The sequence below is a fragment of the Serinus canaria genome, chromosome 2 (assembly GCF_022539315.1).
Source record: "Serinus canaria isolate serCan28SL12 chromosome 2, serCan2020, whole genome shotgun sequence".
Lineage (NCBI taxonomy): Eukaryota > Metazoa > Chordata > Aves > Passeriformes > Fringillidae > Serinus > Serinus canaria.
In genome coordinates, this window is record NC_066315.1 from 9221322 (window position 1) to 9246133 (window position 24812).

The 24812-nt window shown below is 42.9% G+C and overlaps 1 protein-coding gene across 1 annotated transcript in view; it reads right to left on the minus strand.

Moving 5' to 3' along the window:
* Positions 1-19588, minus strand: part of LOC103813070 (protein tyrosine phosphatase receptor type N2) — a 104571-nt gene extending 84983 nt beyond the window's left edge. Inside the window, exons 1-3 of the mRNA XM_050970455.1 lie at positions 19481-19588; positions 18628-18756; positions 18221-18526 (exon numbers count right to left, since the gene is read on the minus strand). Coding sequence (XP_050826412.1) covers positions 18221-18526; positions 18628-18756; positions 19481-19588 — 543 coding nt within the window. The remainder of the gene's footprint in view (positions 1-18220; positions 18527-18627; positions 18757-19480) is intronic.
* Positions 19589-24812: the final 5224 nt, after the last annotated feature.

The window sequence follows — 24812 nt, forward strand, 5'->3', positions numbered from 1 at the left end:
ACACTTCATAAGAAGGGACAGCAATAGTCCTCAATGTCTATTACTAACCTCAGAATGACCCTGCAGTAGTGTAATTTCAAATCCCTGCTTTTAGCAGATTTTGGGAAAAGTATAACAGAGCGGAAGCTTTTTAGACAGAAAAATAAATCTAGAAAAAACCAAAAAGCTGCTCAGATGTTTAGACATCAGCCATTCCTAGAGGGAATGGTTTATTGGACTAAGCAAAAGTAGAATAAGTAAAGGTATAAAAATAAGAAATCTATCACATAACTGCTAGAAGAATCTGTCTTCTGGCTAGCATGCCATGTGGCGTTGATTTGAATTTATTATATTCTAATAGACATCCTGCCACTTGACTCACCCCAACTCTGTGCTAACAATAGCATTTGTACTCAAACAGGATCTTTGTTTTTAAGTTGATCTGTTCCTGCTGTTCATATCCTGCCTCAAGTCATAATCCTCTGCTTTTACAAGTGGTTGCTGTGGAAAGGATTATAGACCTCTGTTAACAAAAAAGAATTGAGATCAAGCGATCTCTAAGAAATTAATGTACCATTTTTACATGAATTATAATGACAAAAGAAACAATATTATAGACAATTGGTTCTGGAAGAGATTAACCTCTAACTAAAAGATCCTTTTGGACATAAAGTATTTAATATGTTACTAAGAAATGTTTTAAAATGAAGTTTAACATGTTCATGGTCCTCATGGAAGAAGGTGAAGTTGAGAATCATAACAAATTTAAATGCGTTAAAAAAATGTACCTTATCTCAAACATTGACATATTTCTTTCCTGAACCGAAAAAATAATTCCCAGAATTGCTGTAACTGTCAAATACCTCAAACAAAGCAACCACGTCACTGCATTCTGCTGTAAAAAATGTTTAACGTAAACAGGAAGGTCAAATCATAGCTGAAGCAAAAGCACCCCTGAATTTCTTGATTGGAGTTTTAAATCTCCATGACAATGGGTTTTCTCCTGCATGTAAACAGAAGGTTTTGGGTTGATTTCCAGATCAGTCTGACAGCCCTCGACAGCTCTTCCTTCCCCCTCTCCCAGCCAGCCCAGCCCTGGCTGAGGAACCTGCCCCATCCCCACACACACATCAGCCACCTCAGCACAGCTACAGCTTCTGCTTCTCCAAAGCCACCTCTCTGCCAGCCCAGCCATTCCAGCTCCCACTTGGGTTTCTAGCCTGGCACTGCAGGGATAACATGTTCAAGACCACCACAAGTAAAAGCTTTGATGCACGGGGTGTTTTGGGGAGCCATATGGATTCCTCCAGGACATACGGACAAGGGACATCCAGCTCAAAGCAGGGAAATGTCTTTATGTGTTCCCCTCCTACAAAAGGCTTTGGGAATAAGAGGGTCTCACAGTGTTGGGTGTTTCACACCAGCCCCTGGCACGTACTGAGCTGGCATCTCTTCAAAAATGCACAAAGCCCTGGATGGGTCAGAACGTCATAAGTACAATATCTGTTACCTGTGCACTTCTCTGCATGCTCAGGTATGCTCTGCCTTCTACTCCAGAATATTTACTCTCACATGCATTTTGCAAATCAGCCATTTACCAAACCACAACTAGAATTCAAACTTGACTAAAATGTCAAAGCTTCATACTGTGAGAATGACACAAACTGTATTTCTGTATTGTCTCAGCCATTAAAAATATTTTCTAAGAATGAATTCAATTTACTGCTGCATTTCTATATTTAGCAGAGTGGCTGAGGCTATTTCTGCCATGCTGAGACTCAGTAATGTCTAGCCATTGTTTGTGTATAGTTCGAGTGCCATTCTTCATTTAAAAACATCATTTACACCTAAAAAAGCAACCATAATGCATACAGTGAAAGATGAAGAAACGATCCTCCTGACCTTCAGGCTATGATCTAATGGATGGGTTGGACATAAACATTTATTTAAAAGGTAATTTGAAGTTTATGACATGATTTCCCATCACATGGGAATTGCTATCATACTGAGGCACTTACTCTGTTTTTTATTTCCCAACATTTATTATCAAACTTATATGGCGGTCACATGCAGTATATAATGGAGAAGTAATATTGCTGCATGACAAAAACTGCCATAACCAAGATAAATATTCTGTAAATAATGTTGAGTTAAATGAGTTCAAAGTACTGCACCATGATCATCTGCAGTGAGCTTTTTATTTGACACACAATTGATAACCTTAAACAAACCATAAACAGTATTCTTGCAAACCCCCCAATCCTCTTCACAATGAGGTTCTAAAATATTCCTAATACTTGGCTGTCCACACAAAGACAGGGAGAAGCATGAAGTGCAGCTATTTCATCAGGTACAAATAGATTTTGAATCCATACACTCCACTTGTGAATGAACCACTCTGCAGCATAAATGTAGCTTATCCACATTTAAAGAAGGGCATGAAGAGACTCGCTGCACCTCCTGAAGTGACAAAACTGAAAGCCAGTCTTGCCACCATGTCTTGTTAGGTGGGTCTCTGAACCTGAAGAGGTAAGAAACTCTAACTCTCAAACAAGGAGGCATCAAGTCTGGTCAGAAATGGAGCTCACAGATATCTGTCCAGGCTGGTTTGGAGTTGTGGCTTGCTCACCAGCAGAAGTGTTAGGCCATGTCACCAGCCAGTGACAGGAGCTGTGACTTCTGCCACGTGACTTTGTGATGCACAGCAGCCATTGGTGTCACAGAAGGGCAAGGCAGCAAAAGAGAACTCAGAGAAATTTTTATCTGTCATCTACTGGAAAATCCACTTAAGGAAACTGGAAAATCCATTGAAGCTACACAGTTTACTGAAACATTTGGTTTTAGAGAGAAATATCTGTATATGCCCTGGTAAGAATTATGAGTATAGGTAACCGTAGAACTAAAACCAATGTAACTGAGGCTAATGGCTAATACTGATTTTTTTCCCCCTTGCTTTATTTGCAAAAACACAATTTGAGAACCTCAGGTGACAGTACAGGCAAGAGAGCAGACTGAAGCATCCCAGTTAAGACATGGCCAGGGTTCATCTCAGCCCTGCAGTCATTAAACACGAGCCATTCCACCTAAATGCTGCCTCCAGAGAGGATGCTGCAAATACTTAATGCAAATTCTCTAAGCAATACCTTCAGGTATTCCAAGTCTAGCCAGTGATGATGGCACATGAATCACTCTCTTCTAGCTGGCACCAGGAGCATGATAAATGTTCACTCCAAAGCAAACGAAAATAGCTTCATATCTAAAACACTGCTCTTCTTTCCCAGCCACTGTCACCTCAGATCTGACTAACAGGAGATCTAGGATCTGATGGAAATGTCAACTTTTCAGTTTATTTAGAAAAAGAAACATAATTTCATTACTATATATTAATGAAAATAATAGATTTTGTAACTGATCCCAAAATTTGCACAAAACCAAAAATTAGGCCCAGGAAATAGGGACTAACATTTCCACACTTTAATGAATTTTTTGTTTATCAAATTAAAATAGAAACCACTTGAGTTAGTCCAGAAACAAGTGTGGCAAAATTATTCTAGAATTAGCAAAATATAAGAGAGAATAAAGCTTTCCATGGATAATTATTAAGAAAATGCAGAGACACTAAACAAAGAAATTACTGTTTATTAGAAGTGATAGCTGAGTGTACACCAAGCCCTTCCAACCTGACCTGCCTAATATTCCATCAATCAAGAAACAAATCTGCTTAAGCAGGCATGATCACAAGAACACTGTGTTAATTTTATATGTAAAACAAATATATTTCGCAGATATTTCAAATTAAAATGCTGACAATTAATTCTAAGTTATTCAAGACTATACCTTCTAATAAAATGTATAATGCAGACTAAGAATATATGTAATCTATATGCTAGCTATGGACAAATAAGACCTTTAAAATGCCTTTTTTTTCTCCCCCCTCACCTTTAATTCATTTAATTCTACAGAAGTCTCATTCTCCTTTTCAAGAGGTATTATTCACAGGATGAACTGAGGTCTGCACATTAAGCCTGGATTTCACTGCTCTGCAATGGATGCAGTCATAACACAGTAAGATTTTAAAAATGAAAAAAGAAGCTCTTTTTTTTAACAAATGTATCTAGGACTATCAACATCATTATTCTCTAACTAAATGTGCTTAGTGTTACTGCAGGGTGGAGCTAAAGTCATTTGGCTGCCTTTGTTTTGCTTTTGCATACTTGATAAGCTTTCAGGTGTTACAAATTTGACTTTAACTTATTTACTCTATTTGTAGCTTTGGGGATAATTACAGCTTTATTACCATTTATTTTTGAGTTACTGAAACATACTTTCAAGCTTTAGCTTGATTTGAACATACTTTTTGTCCAGGAATAAAAGAGCTGTTTACATACATGGAATATTTGCATGTATATTTTCTATCCTTCTCTGAAAAGGCAACTATATCTGATATCTGTGTCCCTTCAGAAAAGGGATAAAGGGATATATTGAAAAAATGATTGAGAGTAATATTTTGAAAGATACAGCATCAAACATATCATTACACATCCATACTCTGGACAATTCGTTTTTATTTAGACTAGTATGTGATGGATCTTGGGAGGAACAGAAACAAAAAAAAAAAAAAAAGAAAGAAAAAAGAAGAAGGCAAAATAAATTTCTTTGACTGTCAATGCAGCCTTCATGTGTCCAGTTCAGTTCACTATCTGCCCTCTTGAACCACACTCTGTATATCTGAATATAACTCTGAACCTTGGGACAGGGGGGATCACTTTGCTTGATTTTTAAATGCTCTAAAACCCAGGGATGCTGTTTCTTTTTGAGAGCATCACAGCCAAATACAGGCTTGAGAATCATTCTCCTAACAAAACCTCGATTTTGATTGTGACCTGTGAAACCTAAAATTTCCATTATTTTAGCATTGTGTGTGTTTCCTGGTGATGACTCATGTCATTATGATTCCCTTTTCCCCAAAAAAGTCGAGGCCATGAAGAAAGGGAAAGGCAAAGAAAACATGGCTAACTTTAAATGAAAAATGACTTTTCCTTTTTTTCAAAAAATTTCTTTGCTTTCTTTGTTTTATTCCCTCTCTTTAAATTCAAACATTTACACAGTATTATCCTACCAAATTGAATGAAAAGCCATCATGGTCTTGTACACCTCTCCAGGTGTCCAGCAGACATGAAAATTGCACAGAACCAAAGATCCTGTCTGTGCAATACAGCTTGAGAAAATAGCTTTACTTTCATTCTTTCAGCAACCTCGCATCAATGATGAAGCAATCTGAATAGTCCAGAATCTCCTGAAGGAAGCAGCTATCTCCTACACAGCTCACATTGCCAAGGAAGACATGACAGCATAAGTCTGATGCTCTTCCTCTGAAATAATGATAATATTGCCCTGCAATCCAGGCCAGGAAAGCACAGGTATCTTTGGGGATAATACTGCTTTCCAGAGGGTCAGTAAAATTTGAAGACCATGTTTAGGTTACTCAGCTGGGAATATTTTCCTATACAAAAACACAAAAGACCACTGACTGGGACTGCATGAGTATGACAGTTTAGAGCTTTTATTTCTAAAAGTTTTATGAAACAGATGCTGACTAAACAGGACTCCAGCCCCCTGGTCTTCACAAACAGGAGATACACAAAGAAGGGCTGTGATTCTTTAGACTGATTTGGAAGAGTATCTTCTCTGCATGATGACATCATGGTAGCTTCCCAAAGAATTTAAAGAATTTAAAATTTCCTGGATGACTCCAAGAAATCAGTGTCTGTTCCGAATAGGAAATGTCTGCAAACTGTGTACCTGAAGTCACCTGAGATCTACTGGTGTAAAAGCACCCAATTTTTTTTCTCAGGTTGTCAGAGTTTTACTGGCCTTGGAGTTCAGGCAATTGCAATTCTGGAAGTGATGGTATACCACATTGACCTACCTGCCACAAAAAAAAGTGGTTTCAACCAGTTCTGGTTTCTAAATTGCATTTCCCACATTTCAGCTGTGCCGGCATGTAATGTTTTACAAGTATATGAGTATATGGCAAGTATGAATCTGGAAGAGGAAAGATTTCTTAAAGGAGTAACCAGAGAGATAAAAAAATAACATGCAAAACAAACTTCACCTTTGCCATGTTTTGTTCATCTTAACTAACTCTAATACATGCTCATGAGGGCACAGCTGCTCCTTAATATGAATTGGCACAAAAAATTCCCCACTAGCACAGTGAGAGCCACAGAGCACAGTGTGGGTTACAAATAAACCATAGCAACAACTGAATTAACCTGAAAGGCCACGCTGAACCACGTGGAAATCCATCATGGATTTTGACTTTGTCTAACCCACCCAAAGCCTGACCAGCTTCCAGCACATGCCAGTGCTCTTAAAGATAACTGCCACAAATGTTTCCTTTTTCACTCCCAGCATTTATAGTTGCCTGGGGCCCAAAGTAGGCAAAAAATGCAGTCCCAAGACAGCTGTAGTTTCTCAGAAAAGCTATACATTAAGGCTGTGTAGTCCACTATTTTATTGCCCTGCAGGACTGAAAATGGAAGATCATTTCTGCTAGAAATAAGAATTCCCAGCAGCCAGTAGGACTCAGAGAACACTTCCATCCTGGAGAGAAACAAAATAGCCACTAGTTTATGTCTAAAAATGTTATTCTACCCCACTGCAAAACTAGTATTGCTTCTCCCTAAATCTGTGTAACTGCATTCATGGTAACAGAGTTTCTAAAAGCAGTCAGAGAAATGGGAAAAGAAATCCTAAAACTTCTAAAACCCCTAAATACTTTATTTTTTTCTCCACAGAAGGCCGACATCCACCAGAGGTGATGCAAGGATAAAGGAAGTATTTAGCAAAGATAGCCATCAGTGACAAACTTTTTTTTATAACATCATCTATCATGACAGTCAAAATTGCCAGTCATTACCCCCTCCTGATTTGAAAACTAAACTCACTGCTTTTCTCCACTGAAAAAAAATTAAATCCCTCATCAGCTCTGCTGGGAAGACCAAATGCAAATTTAGTGCACAAGTGTTAAAAAGGATCTGTAAAGAACAAAGTTGCTACTAAGTCACAGTAGGTTATTAAGAGCCAAATCTTTGGTAATAGAGAGAAACCCTATTAATCTATGGGAACAAACAGTATGTATGAGTTTCTCATGCCTCCGAGTACAGAAATTTTTTCTATCACACATCACTAAAGTCTTCAAGGATTAAAAAATGGTCAATATTTCTACACTTTCACTGTATTGGTGTCATAGAAAATACTGGACAAACTAACAGGGATTTAATAGTTGGTACTGATGGTCAGAGATACAGAGAGAGACTTCATATTTTGGAGAAGACAGCAACAGCAGCAAAAATGCACAGTTTTTCTTGGGCTCTCCTGTGTCTCTCTGTACAGCTGTGTACAGCTGGATCAGGGCTGTGCCCTGAGAGTGCCTGGCCAGAAGAGACCTGCAGCCCTCTCCACTGTCCCTGACCTGTCCCATGGCACCAGTTGCACTAAACACCCTGCAGCAGCAGCAGCAGCAGCAAGGGGTTAATGTGTGCCTTCATTCTAATAAAAGGACTTCCCTGGCCATTCCTGAGGTTCTGCATTTTCTTTTTCCAACCCACACAAGCACAGGGGGTCACTGCTCTCCCTTGGACCTCTCCACCAAGCACCAGTTTGTCTGCAAGATGCACCACGGGAACAGCACAGGAGGGTAAGTTCTAAGCAGGCCCATTTCTTAAATGGTCACACTCATATCTGGATTATTTTAAGACCTGGGGCATGAAGCTGCAGGCATCTCCTAAAACATTATTAGCTCTTTTATCACAGAATTTTTTATTTCATGTGGCTCCTTTGGTTTTTGAGATTCCTGCTATCAATGTGTGCATCAATGACATTCTGCAGAAAGTGTTGCTTGTTGCAGCTGTATTCTGCTGGTAGCTTTTCTTTTATTAGTCTTTTATTTTCCTTTCTTAATATAACTGAAAATCTTTGTCCTGGTAGCCAAAGACAGAATAGAAGTTTCACTCTTTCTTCAGTTTCTCATTTTATATTTTTTTTTCTTTTCTACACTACTTCTTGTTATTGTTTTAGAAGAAATAATCTGTCTTTTCAATCTCTCTTCATATGAATTTTCCATGCCCTCAATCATTCTTGTCACCTTTTCCTTGCTCCCTCCATTTCTGCATTGTCCCTTTGGCAATGGAGTGACCAGCACTCACAGAAGCCTCGAGCACTGATTTATCCCTAATTAACTTCTAAAGCCCTCAAAGAAGCAAACAGAATTCTTAGCTAACAATGCCTGCAGAGCAATTGGGTTGACTCAGACCTCCAAAAAGAAGCTGAAATTTGGTACAGCTTGCTAGGCAACCCTTATGTATGTTTTAACTTCACACCCAAGTGCTTTCCCATGAGGATAACCAGGAACTGCAGTTCTTTATTTTGTTCTTGGGGGTCACAATATACAGAATTTACATGCTCCAATTCCCATGTTACTATACATGTTTTTACCACACAGTACAGAGGGAGATGTATGACATAATTTCTCTATATAATATAAATTTATATGTGTACATTGTTTTGCTTCCAAAAATACATTGAGCTCCATCACATTTCTCCTTCCATTTGATGTAAGTAGCCAGCCACTGGCACCTTGTGCTGAGCCACTGCAGCAAAACTTCTTCCTGCAAATCACTCCATTTGAGGCATTTTTCTTTCCCAGAAAGCCAGAATGAACTCCAGTTGAGAAGCTGAAAAAAGTAAAATCCAAGTATCTTTTCCTCACGCTGTCAGAAAGGAACCAACATAGCAAATTTTACCTTTTCATCTTTCCCTTGCTCTTTTCTAAGCATGGGGAAGATCAGCATGTCTCCACCATGGGAATATTCTCCCCAATACACTTCTGAAGGCCAGGGGGGTGTTGAGAGCAGCAGTACCAGAAAATGGGTGGTGTTGGTCCTTAGGGCTCTAGTGCAGCCACCTCAAACCAGGCACCTCTGCTGCTGCCAGTGGGACCAAGGACAAGCCTCCAACCTGCATGGAGTGCATGGCTCCCCAACTCTTGATGAGGGGAAAAAGAGTGATTGTAATCAGCCAAGCTAAGCATGTAATCCCAATACCAAAAGTGAGTTTTATCAGGATAATGTTGAGCTGTTCTCACTTTGGAGAGCAAGATCAGCCCTTTCTGAGATCTCTTGAGTGGCTGCCAGAACATGGTTCTGCAAAACAACAGCCATCCTATATAAAAGGAAAATGCTGGAATCATCAAGAAGCCTGCAACTGTCAGCTAGATAGGAAAATAAAAACTGCACTGAAATTCAACAAGGTTTTATCTATATGAAAGATTAAAAAATTTAAAAAACAATTGCCCTGGTCAAAATCTGTGCTTGTTCAGAATGCAGTCATCCCAAACAACCATCAATAAAACATCACTCATTTGTCTTTAGCAAGAAGTACAGAAACTGGTCAACAAAGCTAGAGAAAACCTCATGGATTTTCTCTTTTGGATAAGCCACTTACACTAAATTTGATTTCCTCCCATTCAAAAGCTATTGTCTCTCATCCTCCAAATTAATTTTGTTTCTTTGAGGGATTTAACTTTTAGGAACATCCTTTTACAGTCTCCCTTCTTCAGTCTTGGTTTGGTTGTTCACTGAGAATACAAGTGATAAGAACTGAAAGCTGCAAACCTGAACTGGAAGGAGAAAAGCTGCAGGAATGCCCCAACTGGATTAAGGTACAGGGGCAACACTGACAGCTTAGAACATGTCACAGCAAAAAACCCACAAAACAAAGAAGTCAGGTGGGCTGTCTCAGTCCTTTATCATGCCTTGCTGGTGTGCATTAAATCACTCAGATTCTCTTTTACAGTTCTTTAAACCACTAGAAAAACTTAAGATTTGCTGTGCATGAAATTACAAGAGAAATAAAATATCTTGGATAGAAGGCCCCCATCCCTGGAGCCAGAGCTTTTCTCTGTTGAGAGAGATTAAATTGGGCCTTTTGTTCAGCCAGTACAAATCACACCCTCAGTGTCTGACTTGCTGTAGCTCAGCACACAGACCTTCCATGGATCTCCTTGCCCTCACATGTCACACACACTCACGAGGCTGTTTGGGATGTCACCTCTCACTTGTGCCCTTAAGAAGACTGGAGCAGCACAGCCCTAGGAGAGCTCCAGCCTGCTCTACCCACACTTGTGCTATAGCTTATAGCACAATAGAACAAGCAAAGCTATCAGTCCAGTCTGAATATTCCACTTGGCAACATCCCTACAGGACTACAGGCAGAGGAAAGTGGAGGATTTGAGACTCACTTTTGTCCATCCGTCCCACAAAGCAGTCGAGTCTATGTGGGCTTGCAAAGCAAAACCTCAGGTGGCTGCAGTCAGCCTCAAACCCTTCCCAAAGGTGAAGCACAAACAGTGCAGCAGGGACAGAGAGTTTGGAGGTGAGATGGTGGAGATTTGGGCAGGACACAGCCCTGCTCTGCCCACAGGGCCAAGCACAGAACAGCTTCCCTGCCCATGCAGAGGAGAAAGGAAGGAACACAGCATTCCTGTCCCTCTTCCCTTCCCCACCCTGTGAGACTGGTGTGCAGGAGGAGCAGATGCACCAAGAAGAAAGCAGTAGGAAGAATGCTTTTAGATACCTTATAGACTTCAGAGAATAAACTGCAACCTGTTCCTGCTCACAGGCAACATGGTCCTACAAGAACTGACAAACATCAGCTACCACAGTTCCTTATTTATACAAAATTATTTCTACTCCCTTTCAGAGGTCCTGGTATAAGATATATCCTGAAAAAAAACTCCAAAACATTCCAGTTAAAAACTTTTAAAGATGTATTTTTTTTTCCTTGTAGTGCAGCACTCTGGAGGAAAATGAAAGGATCAGCAAGCCAGATTGCAGTGTTAGCTGCTGAGCGTTCAGAGAACATACAATAGAAGAATGTGTCAAATCTGAAATGTGATAACAGAGATGCTGCAAAAGAAAAAGGAAAATCCTAAAACAGAAAAAAGGTTAGAAGTGTGTAGGAAAGACAGGCCTGATTATCCTCTACATTACATGGGAAAAAAAAAAAAAAAGCCATTGAAGACAGTATAGTTATTCCAGAAAGAAATCGGGACACTTGAGATGATGTACAGCCTGGGACTGCAAATCAAATACTCTCCAGCCCATTAGGCAAGGCTGTGGTTATCTTTGGCTCCTTTATAACATACAGGCTCTGGGACAATCAATTTACCAGGGGGAGACAATCCATTGTACTTATCCAGAACCAGCCCACGCTCAGCTGGCAAACAGCCTGTGGCACCACAGGGATGGGTGAAAGGAGCTCAGAAGCAGGAGCAAAATGCTCAGGAGCTGGAAACCTGGGAGCAAGAGCCTGGACCTTGGTGGTCCAGGACAGGAAGTTAGGACAGATAAAGCAAAAGGAATTCTCACCCTCTAAAACCAGGTGGCTATAGCCAAATTATTAATAAAACTATCTATTGAGTGAATTTTTCTTGGTTTGTGCTTACTCTGCTAAGAAACTGGGGAAAGTTGGGTGGCATGACCTGAAATGGGGCCAGGACCATTCAAAATATTTACTGGTTTAATTTACCAGGTGAGATTCAGCCTGCTAGTCCAGAGCACCTCCAGCACATTTTCTAAGAAATGCCTGTTTGGGTAAGGACTCTGGATTTCCCAGTAATTAAAATGAGTCACTAACTAAATTTTGCCTCCTACTATTTTTACTTAGCATTTTCTTACATCCTAGATACACAGAAATTATCTTGTGGGATGCCTGGGGCACGTTTGTTCTTGTTTCACTAAACACCAAGCTCAAGCATGGCACTTTTGAAAAATAAACAAAGTTGGCTAAGAGGAGAGGGTCAGCATCACCTTCTCTTTGCCCCATTTTGCAGAAAAATGGACAACTACTTTAAATGAAAATGTAGACCTGCATGGCACTTTCTCATCCAAGCACTCCAGGATTTGCATATATGCTCATTTTCTTTCCACGCCTGCAAAAAGCCTTTTCTCTCACCTGCTCACTCTAATGTAAAGAGTATTTTACTCTGAGGGGTTGCTGCACTGTCACTGCTGCAGCTAGTCCACTTAAGGGCTAGTCCATTTCTCCAACACTGAGTAATTCCCAGAAGTTATTCATGTAGACAGGAAAAGGCTGGAGAGAGGCATCAGTAAAAAGCCCAGCAAGTCCCTTTCCTATGGCCTGCCTGGTTCCCCCAGGGCTGCCCTTGGCCAGGCTGGGTGTGCTGGAGCAGAGGGGCAGAGCAGGGACAGGAGGTGACAGGAGAGCCCTGCTCCTTGGGACACCACAGGCTCAAATAAAGACTTCCAGAAGTTCCCTCTGAAATCTCTGACATCAAGCTCCAGCCCTTAAGATGGGCAGTATTTCTTACTGATCAGTATTTTGAAGGTGATTTTAAAGACTGTGTTAGCAAAAAAATCCCTATTTATTTGTGTCGTGATTTATTAGCAAGCAAGTTTGATACATTTCTGCTGATTTATAAATTCATACAGTATTTTGGAATGCTATTTTGAACACTGCTACCATTTAACTCAATTTTGTGGCTACCACAGGAAGCAAGGTTGGTGAAAAGCAGAGTCCACTGCACCACAGGAATGGAGGATAGCTCAGAACACTAATCAGATAAAAAACTGACTAAAAAGTTAAATCCAGATTTGTACACATCCTGTTTTGCTTCATTCTGCTTTGACTTGTCTGACTTCAAGGAAGTGTTTAAACATAAGGCAAACTCTTCTTCTAATCACCTTTAAACACTCTCTTCTTCTTCTCTCCCAGAATCACCATGTGTGACTACTGTGAATTCTGTGTAGTCACACATATTTTGTACACTGTGAAAACTGTCTCACCTTAAAGTACAGTGGTTTATGTAACTACTGTATGTACAAAGTATCTGCAGGTTCCTGAGAATTTATTCTGAGACAAAATGCCAATCAAAGAGAGACAAAATTGTTCACATAATACACAATAAGCAGACTCAAATGGACAAGAACACTCTTCTAACTCATATACCAGGCCATAAATGCTTTATCACAAACAATTCCAGCTTTTCCTGTAGCTTTACATAGTCATGAGATGATCTCTTTTTACCTCTTTAAATAAGGACACAGGAAAAGAAAAGATTAAAAATGCATTATGCCCTTTGTTTTCCCAGCAGAGAACACAAGCAAGCCCTTCACAGCATTCTGCCTTAAGGCAAAATTTTCATCTATCCAAAATCCTTACAAAATGTATTCCTTCTGAAATGTTTACTAAATACTCATGTACTGAATAACCTCATCCTCAGTGATATCTTTTCTGCTTAAGCACAGGAGGGTCCTTGAAAATTAAGTTTTATAAAGGTAGAAGGTAATACTTTATGGTAGAAATTATCCCATTTACCAGCTTCCCTTGGTACTAAGGGTGATGTTAATTGGAGTATTACTGAGAACTTGATAAATAAGAACAGCAAAATTTTCCTTTCCCCCTCCCCGCCCATTTCACTTAGTCTACAAAATTCCAGTTTCTAAGGAGGTGACATACAGTACTACTATAACATTAAGATCTAATATCATAATAACAAGTTTGCTTTTGAAATTCAGTCTAGAGTGTAAAATATCAAGCCATGTTAGAGGTAATGAGTTATCTGTATTTAAACACACAAACCATGCATGATGGTTAAGTAGAGGGTTTGTTTCCAGCAGATTCTTTCAGTTGGAGCCTTTTAAAATATTTGCAGCAAAATATTTATTGTAATTGTTGCAAATAGTGTGTTCTTAACATCCCTAATAAAAAATACCAGCAGGATCAAATCGGTAAGAGCATGGAGAAGTTCTTAGGGGCTTTGAATCCAGCAGGATAATGTAATTAATAAGACTGTATTTGACAAAGGAATATATAATTTATACATAATACAATACATGTAATAATGTAGAATTTAACATATAATTTACAATTATATGCCTGCCAAATCAAGTTAATTGGACAAGTTTTTAAAACAGCTGATGATGTAATCCATCTGCATGTAACCTCGAATACCTCAGGCAGTTTAAGAAAGAACTTCATTGTAAACTGTTTGGTCTTTTCCTCCCCACTTTTCAAAGGAAGTTCTTTTGGCTGAGATGAAGGAAAATTAAAAAGAATGTTATTGACATAAAATATTAAAAGGCAAGCTTGCTGAAGCCAGCTTCAGAGCATTTTAACTTTTGCCTTTTAATTCCATTATGGGCAAGGTTTTGCTGAGCATTATCAGTGATGCAGAAGACCATGCTCATAGGAAAGTTCTGCAGTGCAAAGTATAAAATATGTTGATGATTTAACATGCACACCCCAGCGTTCCCCACACAGGGGTCAAAAGCCAGGGTTCAGCTGGACTCACAAATACATCACCCTGAATCAAACAGAGCGTCCCTAAATCGTAGCAGCCACTACCACACACTCATTACATTAATAAATTGCTCGCTAATGGGAGCGGTGACAAGTAAGATGTGCACTTAGTGGCCCTGTGTGCTGCCTGCTCCTGATGCCTGAATGCCTGTTTTTCTCTGGGTTATGTTCTAAAGTCTTCAAAGTGCATGAAGAAAATCTGCTCAGTGTTGTGAAATAAATCAAAGAGCGTCTGCTGAAAATTCCTAAAACGCTTCTGCCCTAATCTCCTGGACCAGAGAGTGGGCTTGCAGAATGCTAAACTTGCTTTTCAAAGAAGATCAAAGCAATGCCAGCAACAATTAAAAGCAGGGGTGCAGGTGCGCGCATGCGCGGGGGCTCACGGAGGCACCAAGAGCCTCTTTTTAGTCATCCCTGAATGCTAACACTGACTTATCTAATCATTCCACGTGTGCTTTGAAAGGACAGGAGATGTGTTTGGGAGAGACACAAAACCTGCTTGCCTTTATGGATAAAACGTAACATTTTACAAGACACACTATTTCCATTAATTTTGAAAAGCTCCTAAGCCACTGTCTAATTAAACCAGCCTCTAATTTTGTTGCTTAGTGATTCAAAGATAAATGAAGTTTCAATTGTGCATCTATCCTTCCTCCTGTTACTTAGTCTTTCAATAGGCTTTCTCTACTTCAACACTTTGAGGGCCAGCTGCTTGCCTTATCCCAACACCTGAATAACCAGGTTTGGCAGCTTATCAGGAGCACTGCAGCAATTTAATTTGCCTGCTTCAACTTTTATCCAGTACTGGTTGTCCTGCCCTCTTCACACAGTTACACAAGAAATACTTGTGTTAGTAGCTAAGTGTGAGGGTGCTCGTGCCTGAGGGAGGGTGATGTTACATGACAAGTGCTACGCCTCCAGTATGGGGGGAGACTTAGCAGCCAACCTGCTATTTCCCTGATAATGTGGTTTGTCTGTTTTCCCCTTCTCAAGATGGCATTTCCCTGCACAAACCAGAAAGGGAAGGAAAAAACCTCAAGCCCTGCCAATAAACAGCCATGGGAAAAAACTCTTCCAAGTTCACAGGATAAGTAAGGAAGGAGTAAAACCCTGAATGAACTCCCCTGGCTAAACTGGGTTAGGATGAAACATGTTTCTACTAAATGCTGAAAATTTAGGTCAGTCTTGTTTATGTGAAGATATAAACAACTGACATTTTGAGAAGCATGTGAATCGAAGTGATATTTCTGTGTTCTCTCTGAATCACACTGGGCCACCAGGCCCTTTCATACCAACCAATTTCTCCCCCTTCAAATAAAAAAAAATAAAAATCTGAATTGTCATGTCAGCTGTAAGCAGCAACACATTGGAGTACCGTGCTTCAAAGCCTAGTGGCAGCAGCCCTGATATATTTCATATTTTTAAAAAACATCGAGTTAACTGAGTGGCTGCTTGGGAAACATATAACAGAGGACAACCAAGCAGGTACAGTTTTGAAAGCTGCCTGCCTCTTTCCTACCCCCGTATTACACAGGTTACATCATTCCCCTACAAGTAACAAGAGAAGATGAAAAAAGATAGCAGATGCCCTTCTGAGGCCTAATTGATGTTATCCAAAAGATGCATCACACCAGATATCCATTACACTTAACACAGCTCAACGTAAGGTGATTCTGACAATGCAAACAGGGCTCAATCCTATTTCCCTCCAAATCCATGGGAATAGTTTATTATACAGAGACAGTGATTCATTTTGATAAAATGCTACTTAGCAGCATCAAAACTGCCTGAGCATTTTGTCTGCCTATATTAAGGCTTCCTACTGCTGTCATTGAAACAAATGGCAGAATTCCCATTTACTTCCATGGGTACAGAGCCAAGCTCTTAGAAACCTTTGTTTTTAAGGAAAAACATTTTTCCTCCCACTCATGAGTACAGTTCTCCTGAAAACCCAATGGAGCTGTTTAAGAAGTCAGGTGGTTAGGACCGGGCCCAGAGGTCAGGAACAAAGAATATTAATACAGTCTTGCTATTGAAAAACTGAGCAGCAACCTCGAAGCAGTGTTGTTGTTTTCAAAACAGAAAATGTCACTCCCAGATTTAAATGTGAAGATTTTAGAATATATATAAAATCTGTGAAGAAAAAAGGAAGCACATATTTCATTTAATGTCTGGATTACAGATTCTTATTAAACAAACCGAGCTCATTATAAAATCAATATCAACCACTACACTCCCAGGAGAAATGGCAAAAAAGGTCACTCCAAGAAATTCAAACAATTTTCCTGCTGGAAGGGCACGATTTTAATTACAGATACTATTAATTAGAGTTGTCAGTAGGAAGATTGTCCTGTTAATTATCAGAAATTCAGTTTCAAGTGTGGTTTTGGAACCTGGAGGGCTTTTCAAAAAAATTAAGAATTCCTGTATTCACAATTAATAGGAAGAAAAAGCCTACCTATTGCTTCTGTACTTTAAATAAGCCAACAGCAAGTCACCTATTAAAATCAAACAAAAATATTTCTGGGCACAATCTCACTGGCCAACAAAAATTACAAACTACTGTTTTGTTCACACTTCATCCCAGAGAACACTTGTTTTTTTTGTCTACAGGAAATGCTCTTGTTCTCACAGTGTCTTGCTTTGGAAGTCATTAAATACAAAGATGTGATCCAATGATTTTTTTTTTTTTAAGTAAACATTTCTTTAAAAGTGAAAGCCAAAACCATTCCTGAAAATACTAATTCTTACAGAAACATCCAAATTTATTATTCTGCACTTAATTCTCTCTAGACCCAGCCTATGGAAATATACTTAATGCATTACATCTTTAATATCTAAGAGGTACAGACAGATTCAAACTTTGTGAGGAAATATGAGTTTATTCCCATAATACTCTTAGCTGCCAATTTAAATCTATCTCATCTCAGCTCCAGGATGCAGAAAGGCCAGAATGTCTGATCCTAAGGAGAACAAGAAAGTAAAAGAAAACTTGACAAAAAAGTGCTGTTAGCAAGGCCCTGTGGGTGCACAATAGACAGAGATACTACAGAAACAATGTTTACACATTCTCAGATTCGTTTTCCTGGTCACACTCCAAATATTTTTGGGTAGCAGACCAAGGATGTCTGGTATATGACCATAACACATGCACTACCACACCAATAACACACCAAGAAATAAGGGCCTTATGATCTAAAACAAACTTCAGGAAGATGCAGTCTCTCTCCACTCAACAATTTTGAAACTGAAAGAGAAAGCTCAGAGGTTTCTGATTTATTTCTGAGAAGCTGAGTGCAGTCCTCCAGCATTACTGGGTACACATCTGCTATCATTGTTCTCCTAGAACCAGTCCTCCTGGTTTACTTCCCATCTATCAGCATTAGATTTCATTTTATCTGAATAATGGCAGAAGGTGGCAACAGATCGGGTCAAAGGCTCTTTTCATATCAGACCCTGAAGAAGTCGATTACTCAAAAAGAGAGACATCTTCAGATAACCGTGCAATCCATTCCTCATAAATGTTAAAGATTTTTCGTTATTAATAGTGGCAGGGGTGACAGATTATGGATATTAATGTTATTTTTCTGAGAATTTCAATGGCAAGGGCTGGGATTTTTTTTTTTTTTTAATGTTTCTAATTAGGCACGAATTTACAGCAGCTACCAGAATAGCCAAGATTAATACCCAGTAGTAAAAAGCTGCTACACCGAATCCGCGGGACTATGAATGGAACGGGGGCGGGGGGGAAGCGTCGGAAACAAACCCACCCCCGCGACTCCCAACGCGAGAAGAGCCCCCCCGGGGGTCTGCCGGGCAGCGGGGCAGGGCCGGAGGAGGAGAGCTTGGTCCTTACCTGGTAAGCAGCGGGCGCATCGGAGCCGGCGTCAGCCCCCAGAGCCGAGAGCTTCTCCTTCAGGCGGTGGTGGGCGCGGTGGCGGAGGCAGTAGGCGACCCCCGATGCCGCCAGGACCCCGGCGATGCAGGCGAGGGAGAGGAGGGTGAGGAGGAGGAATTTCGCGGACTGTGCCTCTTCCCCGCGCTGCGCGAGCGGCGGGACGTTGCTTTTCTGCAGGGAAGGAGAGAGAGGCAGCGCCTGAGTTGCGCGGTCACGGAGCAGCACGGAGGGGGAATCCCGTCGGGGGGGGAACACTCGGCAGCCCTAACTTTCGGCCGGGGAGGGAGGCAAACGGAGGGGCAGGGACGGGACCGCTGCCGTGCCCCTCTCCGTGCCCTCCCCTCCGGCGGCTCGCACTTAACTACCGAGAGGCGGACCCGCTGGATGCGCGCAAGCACCGCGGAGCGCCCCGCGGCTCCGCGCCCCGCTCGCACCGCATCGAGGGCCAGGGGCTGCGAGGGGCGCAGCAAGGGAAAATCCGGTATTGTTTTTTTCTTAGTGAAAAATAAAACACAGAGGGAAAAAAAGGAAAAGTGGGTGGCGATCCTTCCTTTTGTCTTTTGTAGAGGGAAGCGGCTTAAAAAACCCCCGACAGTTCCAAACTCCTCCAGATTACTATTATTTTTGCAGCAATAGGAGAGAATCCTTCTAGTGCATTTCACTTGTCTCCATGTGCTAAAAAGTTGTACAATAATTTCCCCTCATTAGCTTCATTATAACCTATATTAGCAACAATTAAAAACGCAACATGAAAATGAAAAGACCAGGCGCGCAAATTGCAGCAAGACTCATTTGGCCTGCATTCCCCCTTTCACAATTACCAGGGAAATGAATTGAAAAGCACGCCCCTGCCTCAGTCCTGGTTGCTACAAGACGAGAACAATTAGCAAACTCCTTTCCACCACCTAATTTCGCGTGGTAACAAAATGGATTTTTCCCCATGAATGCCTAGCCGGCCTATTCATTATCTCTCCTCTATTAGTAATTTTCTGCTCCGTATTCAGCTAGCCAGCTCTTAATTTCCTCCTGTCTTGCAGTGTACACAGTGGCTCTTATGTCAGGCCCGGTCCATTTTTATCTTGTAATCATAAAGGCCACCAAAGCAATTATCGCTGGTCTTGACTGTAAAAGCTTGTCATTAATTAGCCTCCTTGCCTTCAGTGCTGCGGATTAGCCGGGGCTGAGGCTGAGTTAATGGAAATGCAGGTTCAGTCAGACTCCCGGATTTTCTTGCCTGGATGCGCCGCGCGGAGGAGGATCGCCGGTCCGTGCGCCCCGGCGGGGCGGCGAGAGGCGGGCACAGGGCTCGCCGCGGCCACCGGCCATGTGCCGTCCACGCAGCCACCGCCGCGCCCGCCGCCTCCCCTCCCCTGCAAGGCAGCCGGCCCCTCCTCCAAATCCCAACAGCCACCAGGAGGAGGGGGCTGCACCCCCACCCCACCCCGCCCTGGCCGCGGGGGGATCCGGGGCCGCCCCCTCGCCACCGCCCCCGCGGCCCCAGCCGGGTAGCTGCCCCGGTTGCCCCGGGGGGAACGCGCCCGGGCGGGGGGCACCGGGAGGGGCAGCACCGACGGCAGCCACCGCGGTCTCGCTGCTCCCGCCGCCTCGGCCCCGGGGGGGTAGAGGGCTGCTGCGCTCTGCCGTTAGCATCTCTCTGAAAGGCCCCGTCCCTCTGGGGCCAAGGGTCGCAATATGCATCTCAATAGGCAGCTCCCGCCGAAGTGCCGGCGCCCCCTCGCCGAGCGCTGCGCCCCGAGACGTTAATCCTTGTCGCCGCGGTGTTTGTCCCCCATCAGCCAGGCAGGGACAAGCCCCGCTCCGCCGGAGTCCCCGCGGGCCGGCCCCGCTCATCGGACGGCTCGGGCCGCCTCGACCCCCGGGTGGGCTCAGGGGTACCGACGGGAGGAAAGAGGCTGGCGGGCAGTTTCGGGCACTGCTCCTGAGCTTTACTTCTCTGCTATCTCTACCACGGTTTTAAACGATTTCTTTACTTCGGATGCCGTGTGACAGAGCCGCACCAAGCACACGGGGAAAGGGCTATGCGAGAGAAACGATGACAATGATGCTGACAAAGTGCTGTCAAAAGCTCCGAGTAAACATGCAGAAGAGAAAGGGCGGCAGGCTCTTTCTCCCACTGGAGTTAGAGCTATTTTCGATGTTGCTTCCAACTTCGCCAGGCAGTTTTCCCCGCAAAGCCGGGGCTACCGTCCCCAGTGCTAGCTGCCCTTGACAAAAGAATTGCTCGAAGAGCCCCCCCTCCATACTTTTAGCGTACAGCTGCCCTCGGGAGCCTGAAGCAAGGGGAAGAGTTAGAAACCTTCCGTAGGGCGTTCGGCGTTGCATACACCTCGGCAAGCGTCTGCCCTGGGGGAGTCTGTGTAGCCCTGTCCCTTGTGACAGGCTTCTAGCAAGCGAGGGCTTGCAAAGCCCCTGCACGTCCACGGGGAGCGGCGCCCACGCCTGCCCCGACCCCCGTGCCCCGGGAGGAGCTGGAGGCCCCGCGGCGGGAGAGGGGCCAAGGGCCAAGGGGCACGGCCGCTCCCCGCTGCCCGGCGGCGCCCGCCACGTCGGATCCGCCCAAGGGAGAGGGGCTCTGCCGCGGGGCAGCCGGCCCTTCTCCCATCGCTTTCCTCCCTCCCGCCTCACGGAGAGCAGCTCCAGAGCCGCTGCCGTCGGGGCCCGGAAGACTCCGCTCTCCCCTCCCTGCCTGCGGGGGGCTGGTGCTTCGGGCCACCTCGGCCAGCCCCCACGCCGCCCCCGGGAGGGACCAGCGGCTGATGTCCCCTGCGCCATCCCGCAGGAAGCGCCGGGTGCGGCCGACGGCAAAGTCCCAACGCTCGGCTCCGGCTCCAACTCCGGGCCGCGCATCGGCGGCGTCCCTGGACCCCGGCCTGGGGACACCCGAAACCAGAGAGGCTTGCCTGGTCTCCCAGGTACGTCCCATCAGGACACAGCCCGCACTGTCCCCAAAGCAGCTGGAGGAAACCGCTGCCCTTTCATCCTGCTCGATGCCTGACCAAACATCACATTATGAAACGGGTAAAAATTAATCCGACGTGTTAGTTATCAGCTCCCTCCCTCCTCCCGCCTCTCCCCCAGCCGCCCACGCTGCCTCTAACCAAGAGCACAGATTTCCCCACCTCGCCTAACCCCCTGATTCTTCCCTGCAATAAGGCCCCAGCCTGAAACGGAGCCCAGGGTTAATTAGAGGCGTCCTGTCAGCCTTGACTTGAAATTGAAAGAAAAGTGTTTAAATATTTATGAATTTGACATTTACAGTCGGATGTCTTTTAAAGCAGAACACCTCTCCCTGTGCTGGTTGGGGCTGCCGTGGTGCGTGTGCCATGGTGCGTGTGCCTGGGGTGGAAGAGGAACAATAGCTATTGCATAACAAGAAAAACAAATTACCTCCCCACCCAAGACTTAACAAATAAATAGACCACATAAATTACACGCAATTAAATATTAAACTCAGCTACATGTAAGTATGCATTTTTTAAACTTCATGTAACAGAATATATTGACATTCCTCTGAATTATTTTCTCCTTCGAAAAGTGTGGAGTATCAATGAAGTCCCAATGAAGGAAAAACAACTAATTCCTAAATGAATGGCTTAGAAAGTGAATCTGACGGAAGAGGCTTTGGAGGCGTTCATCCAGCCTTGCTTTGAAACAGCCCGACCTAGCTTAAATGCTAGAAAGCAAAGAACAACAGCACACCTAACACACACAGTATTTACTTGAAGTACACTGTTTCTGTGAGGGTCTGTGGGTTTTTTAAGAGGAAAGAAAATTCTTAGTGTCTGATCTCATGTAGGCTTTCCCGGTCCCTCGACAGAACACATTTTATATACACCCAAAAGTGAGTCATTAACTAGAGCAGCCATAACACTGGAGTCACAAATCACTGTTCTAATCAAAGAGCAGCGTCCCGTTCCGCGGTGTCATCCCATGATGCAGCAGAACAGTCGACATTTCAAACGAATTCCAGGCAAATGTCAGTAAATATTTAATGTACGCTTTCATGTAAATAAGTTCTCACACCTATGCTGGAAGTGTTGGAGAAAGTCTTTGTAAGAGCAGAGAGGAGCTCCCCATGCAGTGATGTGGAAGCTCACCATCCAGATGCCTCAGCAGAATTACACTTCAGTATTTACTTTAGGACATAGGGCATGATTCTGGTCCTTGCAAAATTCTAACTGAAGTTGAGGTTTTGTTTTGCTTCATAAATTTAAAAAGATTTCAAACCCAGTTTGCCAGTTACTGCACCTGACCACTCTTCCAGTTAGCAATGGAAAAATCACTACAATTAATTTTTAAACAACTCAACATTATTATTTTTCCGCAATTTTTGCATGCTTTGATTTTTACATTTATATTACACAACTTTGTTTCTGAATGATAACAAAAAACTGAAGATTTCTTAGTAAATATGGGCAAAAAGAGGAACTTCAGAATATGATTTGTTTCAAAATATTAGAATGTTAAGAAACTCAAGAGGTGCTATTTTTAATTTGGAATTCACTACAGAATCTAATAAATGAGAGAAGTGAGGCGGAAATAATCATGTATTAATTCTGTGCATTACAAAATCTTTTCAGAAGCTATTATCAGAGCAAGAGGCATTGTGGTTTGGATTCAGGGTGGGAGAAATCCTTTGTGCAACTGAAAGCTATTGTTCCTCTGTGCAGATGAAATTGTACTTGCAAATATGCCATTCAAGGAGGGAAAAAAGTACCTAGGCAGAAAAAAAGAATTCTACAAGAAAATCATTAGTCTTAAAAATAAACTTATCTAAAATAAGTTTTGGTTCATTGTTTGTTTGTTTTCTAAGGAATATCCAGTGTTAACAGTTGCAGCCACTGACATTACATGAAAATATAAAGGATATGCATATTATTTCCTTATATAGAAAGCATGAAGAAAGGGATGTGTGTGGGTGTGTATATATATATAATATGTGTGTCTGTGTTCATATGTATGTATACACACATCCCTGTATGTCTGCTCATTTATATAAATCTAAACTTAAATTCACTTCTAGCAATTTCCCTCTCCCAGAGGTTATCTGAGACATAGGTTGATATACTCTGCTGGTTAAGTTTTGATAGGTTACTAGAAAACCAGAGAAACACTTTACGTCAGGAGGAGGCTGGCTACCATAATCAGTCCCCAGGAAAGCTACAGAGAAGATTTTTTTACCTTTCATAAAGTAAGAAAACAAAGCAGAAGGAACAGCTGCATGTCTCCCAGTTCTGGTAGTTGTGCCTCCTCCCCTACTGTGCTCTCAGTCAGGTTAGGCTGGGGCAGCAGGGCCTGGGGATGTTCACCTTTTGTGTATGTAACACCCCTTGAGTTCAGCTCTGCACTCCCAAGCTGTTTGGTCCAGGCTACTTGTTGGTGTTTTAAATACTATCTTTGGAGTTACTGAGAGATTTCTAGGGCTGCTCCCTTCTGACTCCCTGCTCACACCCCCTCCTTCTCTCCCCAGAAAGCTCACCTGATGCCAGGATCACTTTCAGCAAATGTCAGTTCATCACCTGAAAGGAGGTCAATTTAATGCTTTTACTCGGGAGGATGAAATCGGATGGGAAGGTACTTTTTGCTGCTTTTAGGGGTCAGAAAGATTAGACAAATCAACAAACACAAAAGGCAGATGGATTTCTGGGAACTGCAGCTTATTCAAATCACTGAGAAAGGTCACTGCAAAAGCCACAGATCTATTCATCTGTAGGGGTACAATGATCTTTCCACAACCTTCAACACCACAAAGCACTCTGGAGCGTCTCTATACCTTTTAGTAGGATTAATACCATGAACAATGACTGAATACAATCAAGAATTCACTGAGTTCAAAGATCCCTTGATCAATGGTAGATATTTTCTTCTGGCTTCCTAAAGGCAAACAGAAGTGAAGTTTCTGGTTAGAGTTACAAGAAATTAGAGCTATTATTCTGAATCCCACTACAAGGTGGTACTGAAATGACAGAATGTCCAAGCACCCCGAAGAAGTTTGTGGCATGGATGGAGTAAGGTTGTGAAAGAGGAAATTCAATGAGCTTCAAGATGTTCGTGAGCATCTGGGTATTTTTTGAAGTCAGCGGTTAGGTAAAAGAGTAAAGCACAAAAGCCTACAGCATCACTGAGACATCACTGTGTAGGGATTAACACACAACTCAGGAAACCGGACAGCCACATCCATGCCTGTGGAAGAGGTAGGTGAGTCGGAGGCGGAGGAGCGCGGCCCATCCTGTCCGAAGCCGCACAGAGCACCTCTGAGGTGACAGCAAGAAGAGGAGGGCGGGGAGACGGTGAAGAAACCACGGTGAAGAAACTTCGATCCCCGTCTCTAAGGACTCGGGGGCAGTTAGGGCAAAGCAGCAGAATGGGTGCACCAGGAAGCAGGTTTTCCTCCGCAGCCCAGGCTTTGTTAGCCAGAGTAAAACCGCGAAAGAGAGGGGCTCGGCAGGTCTAAGTCACAGAGTGTCAGAGCCCGAGCCAAGAGGTCGGTCAGCGATAGCCGAGTTTAATCAAATATCTTCAGCTAGCA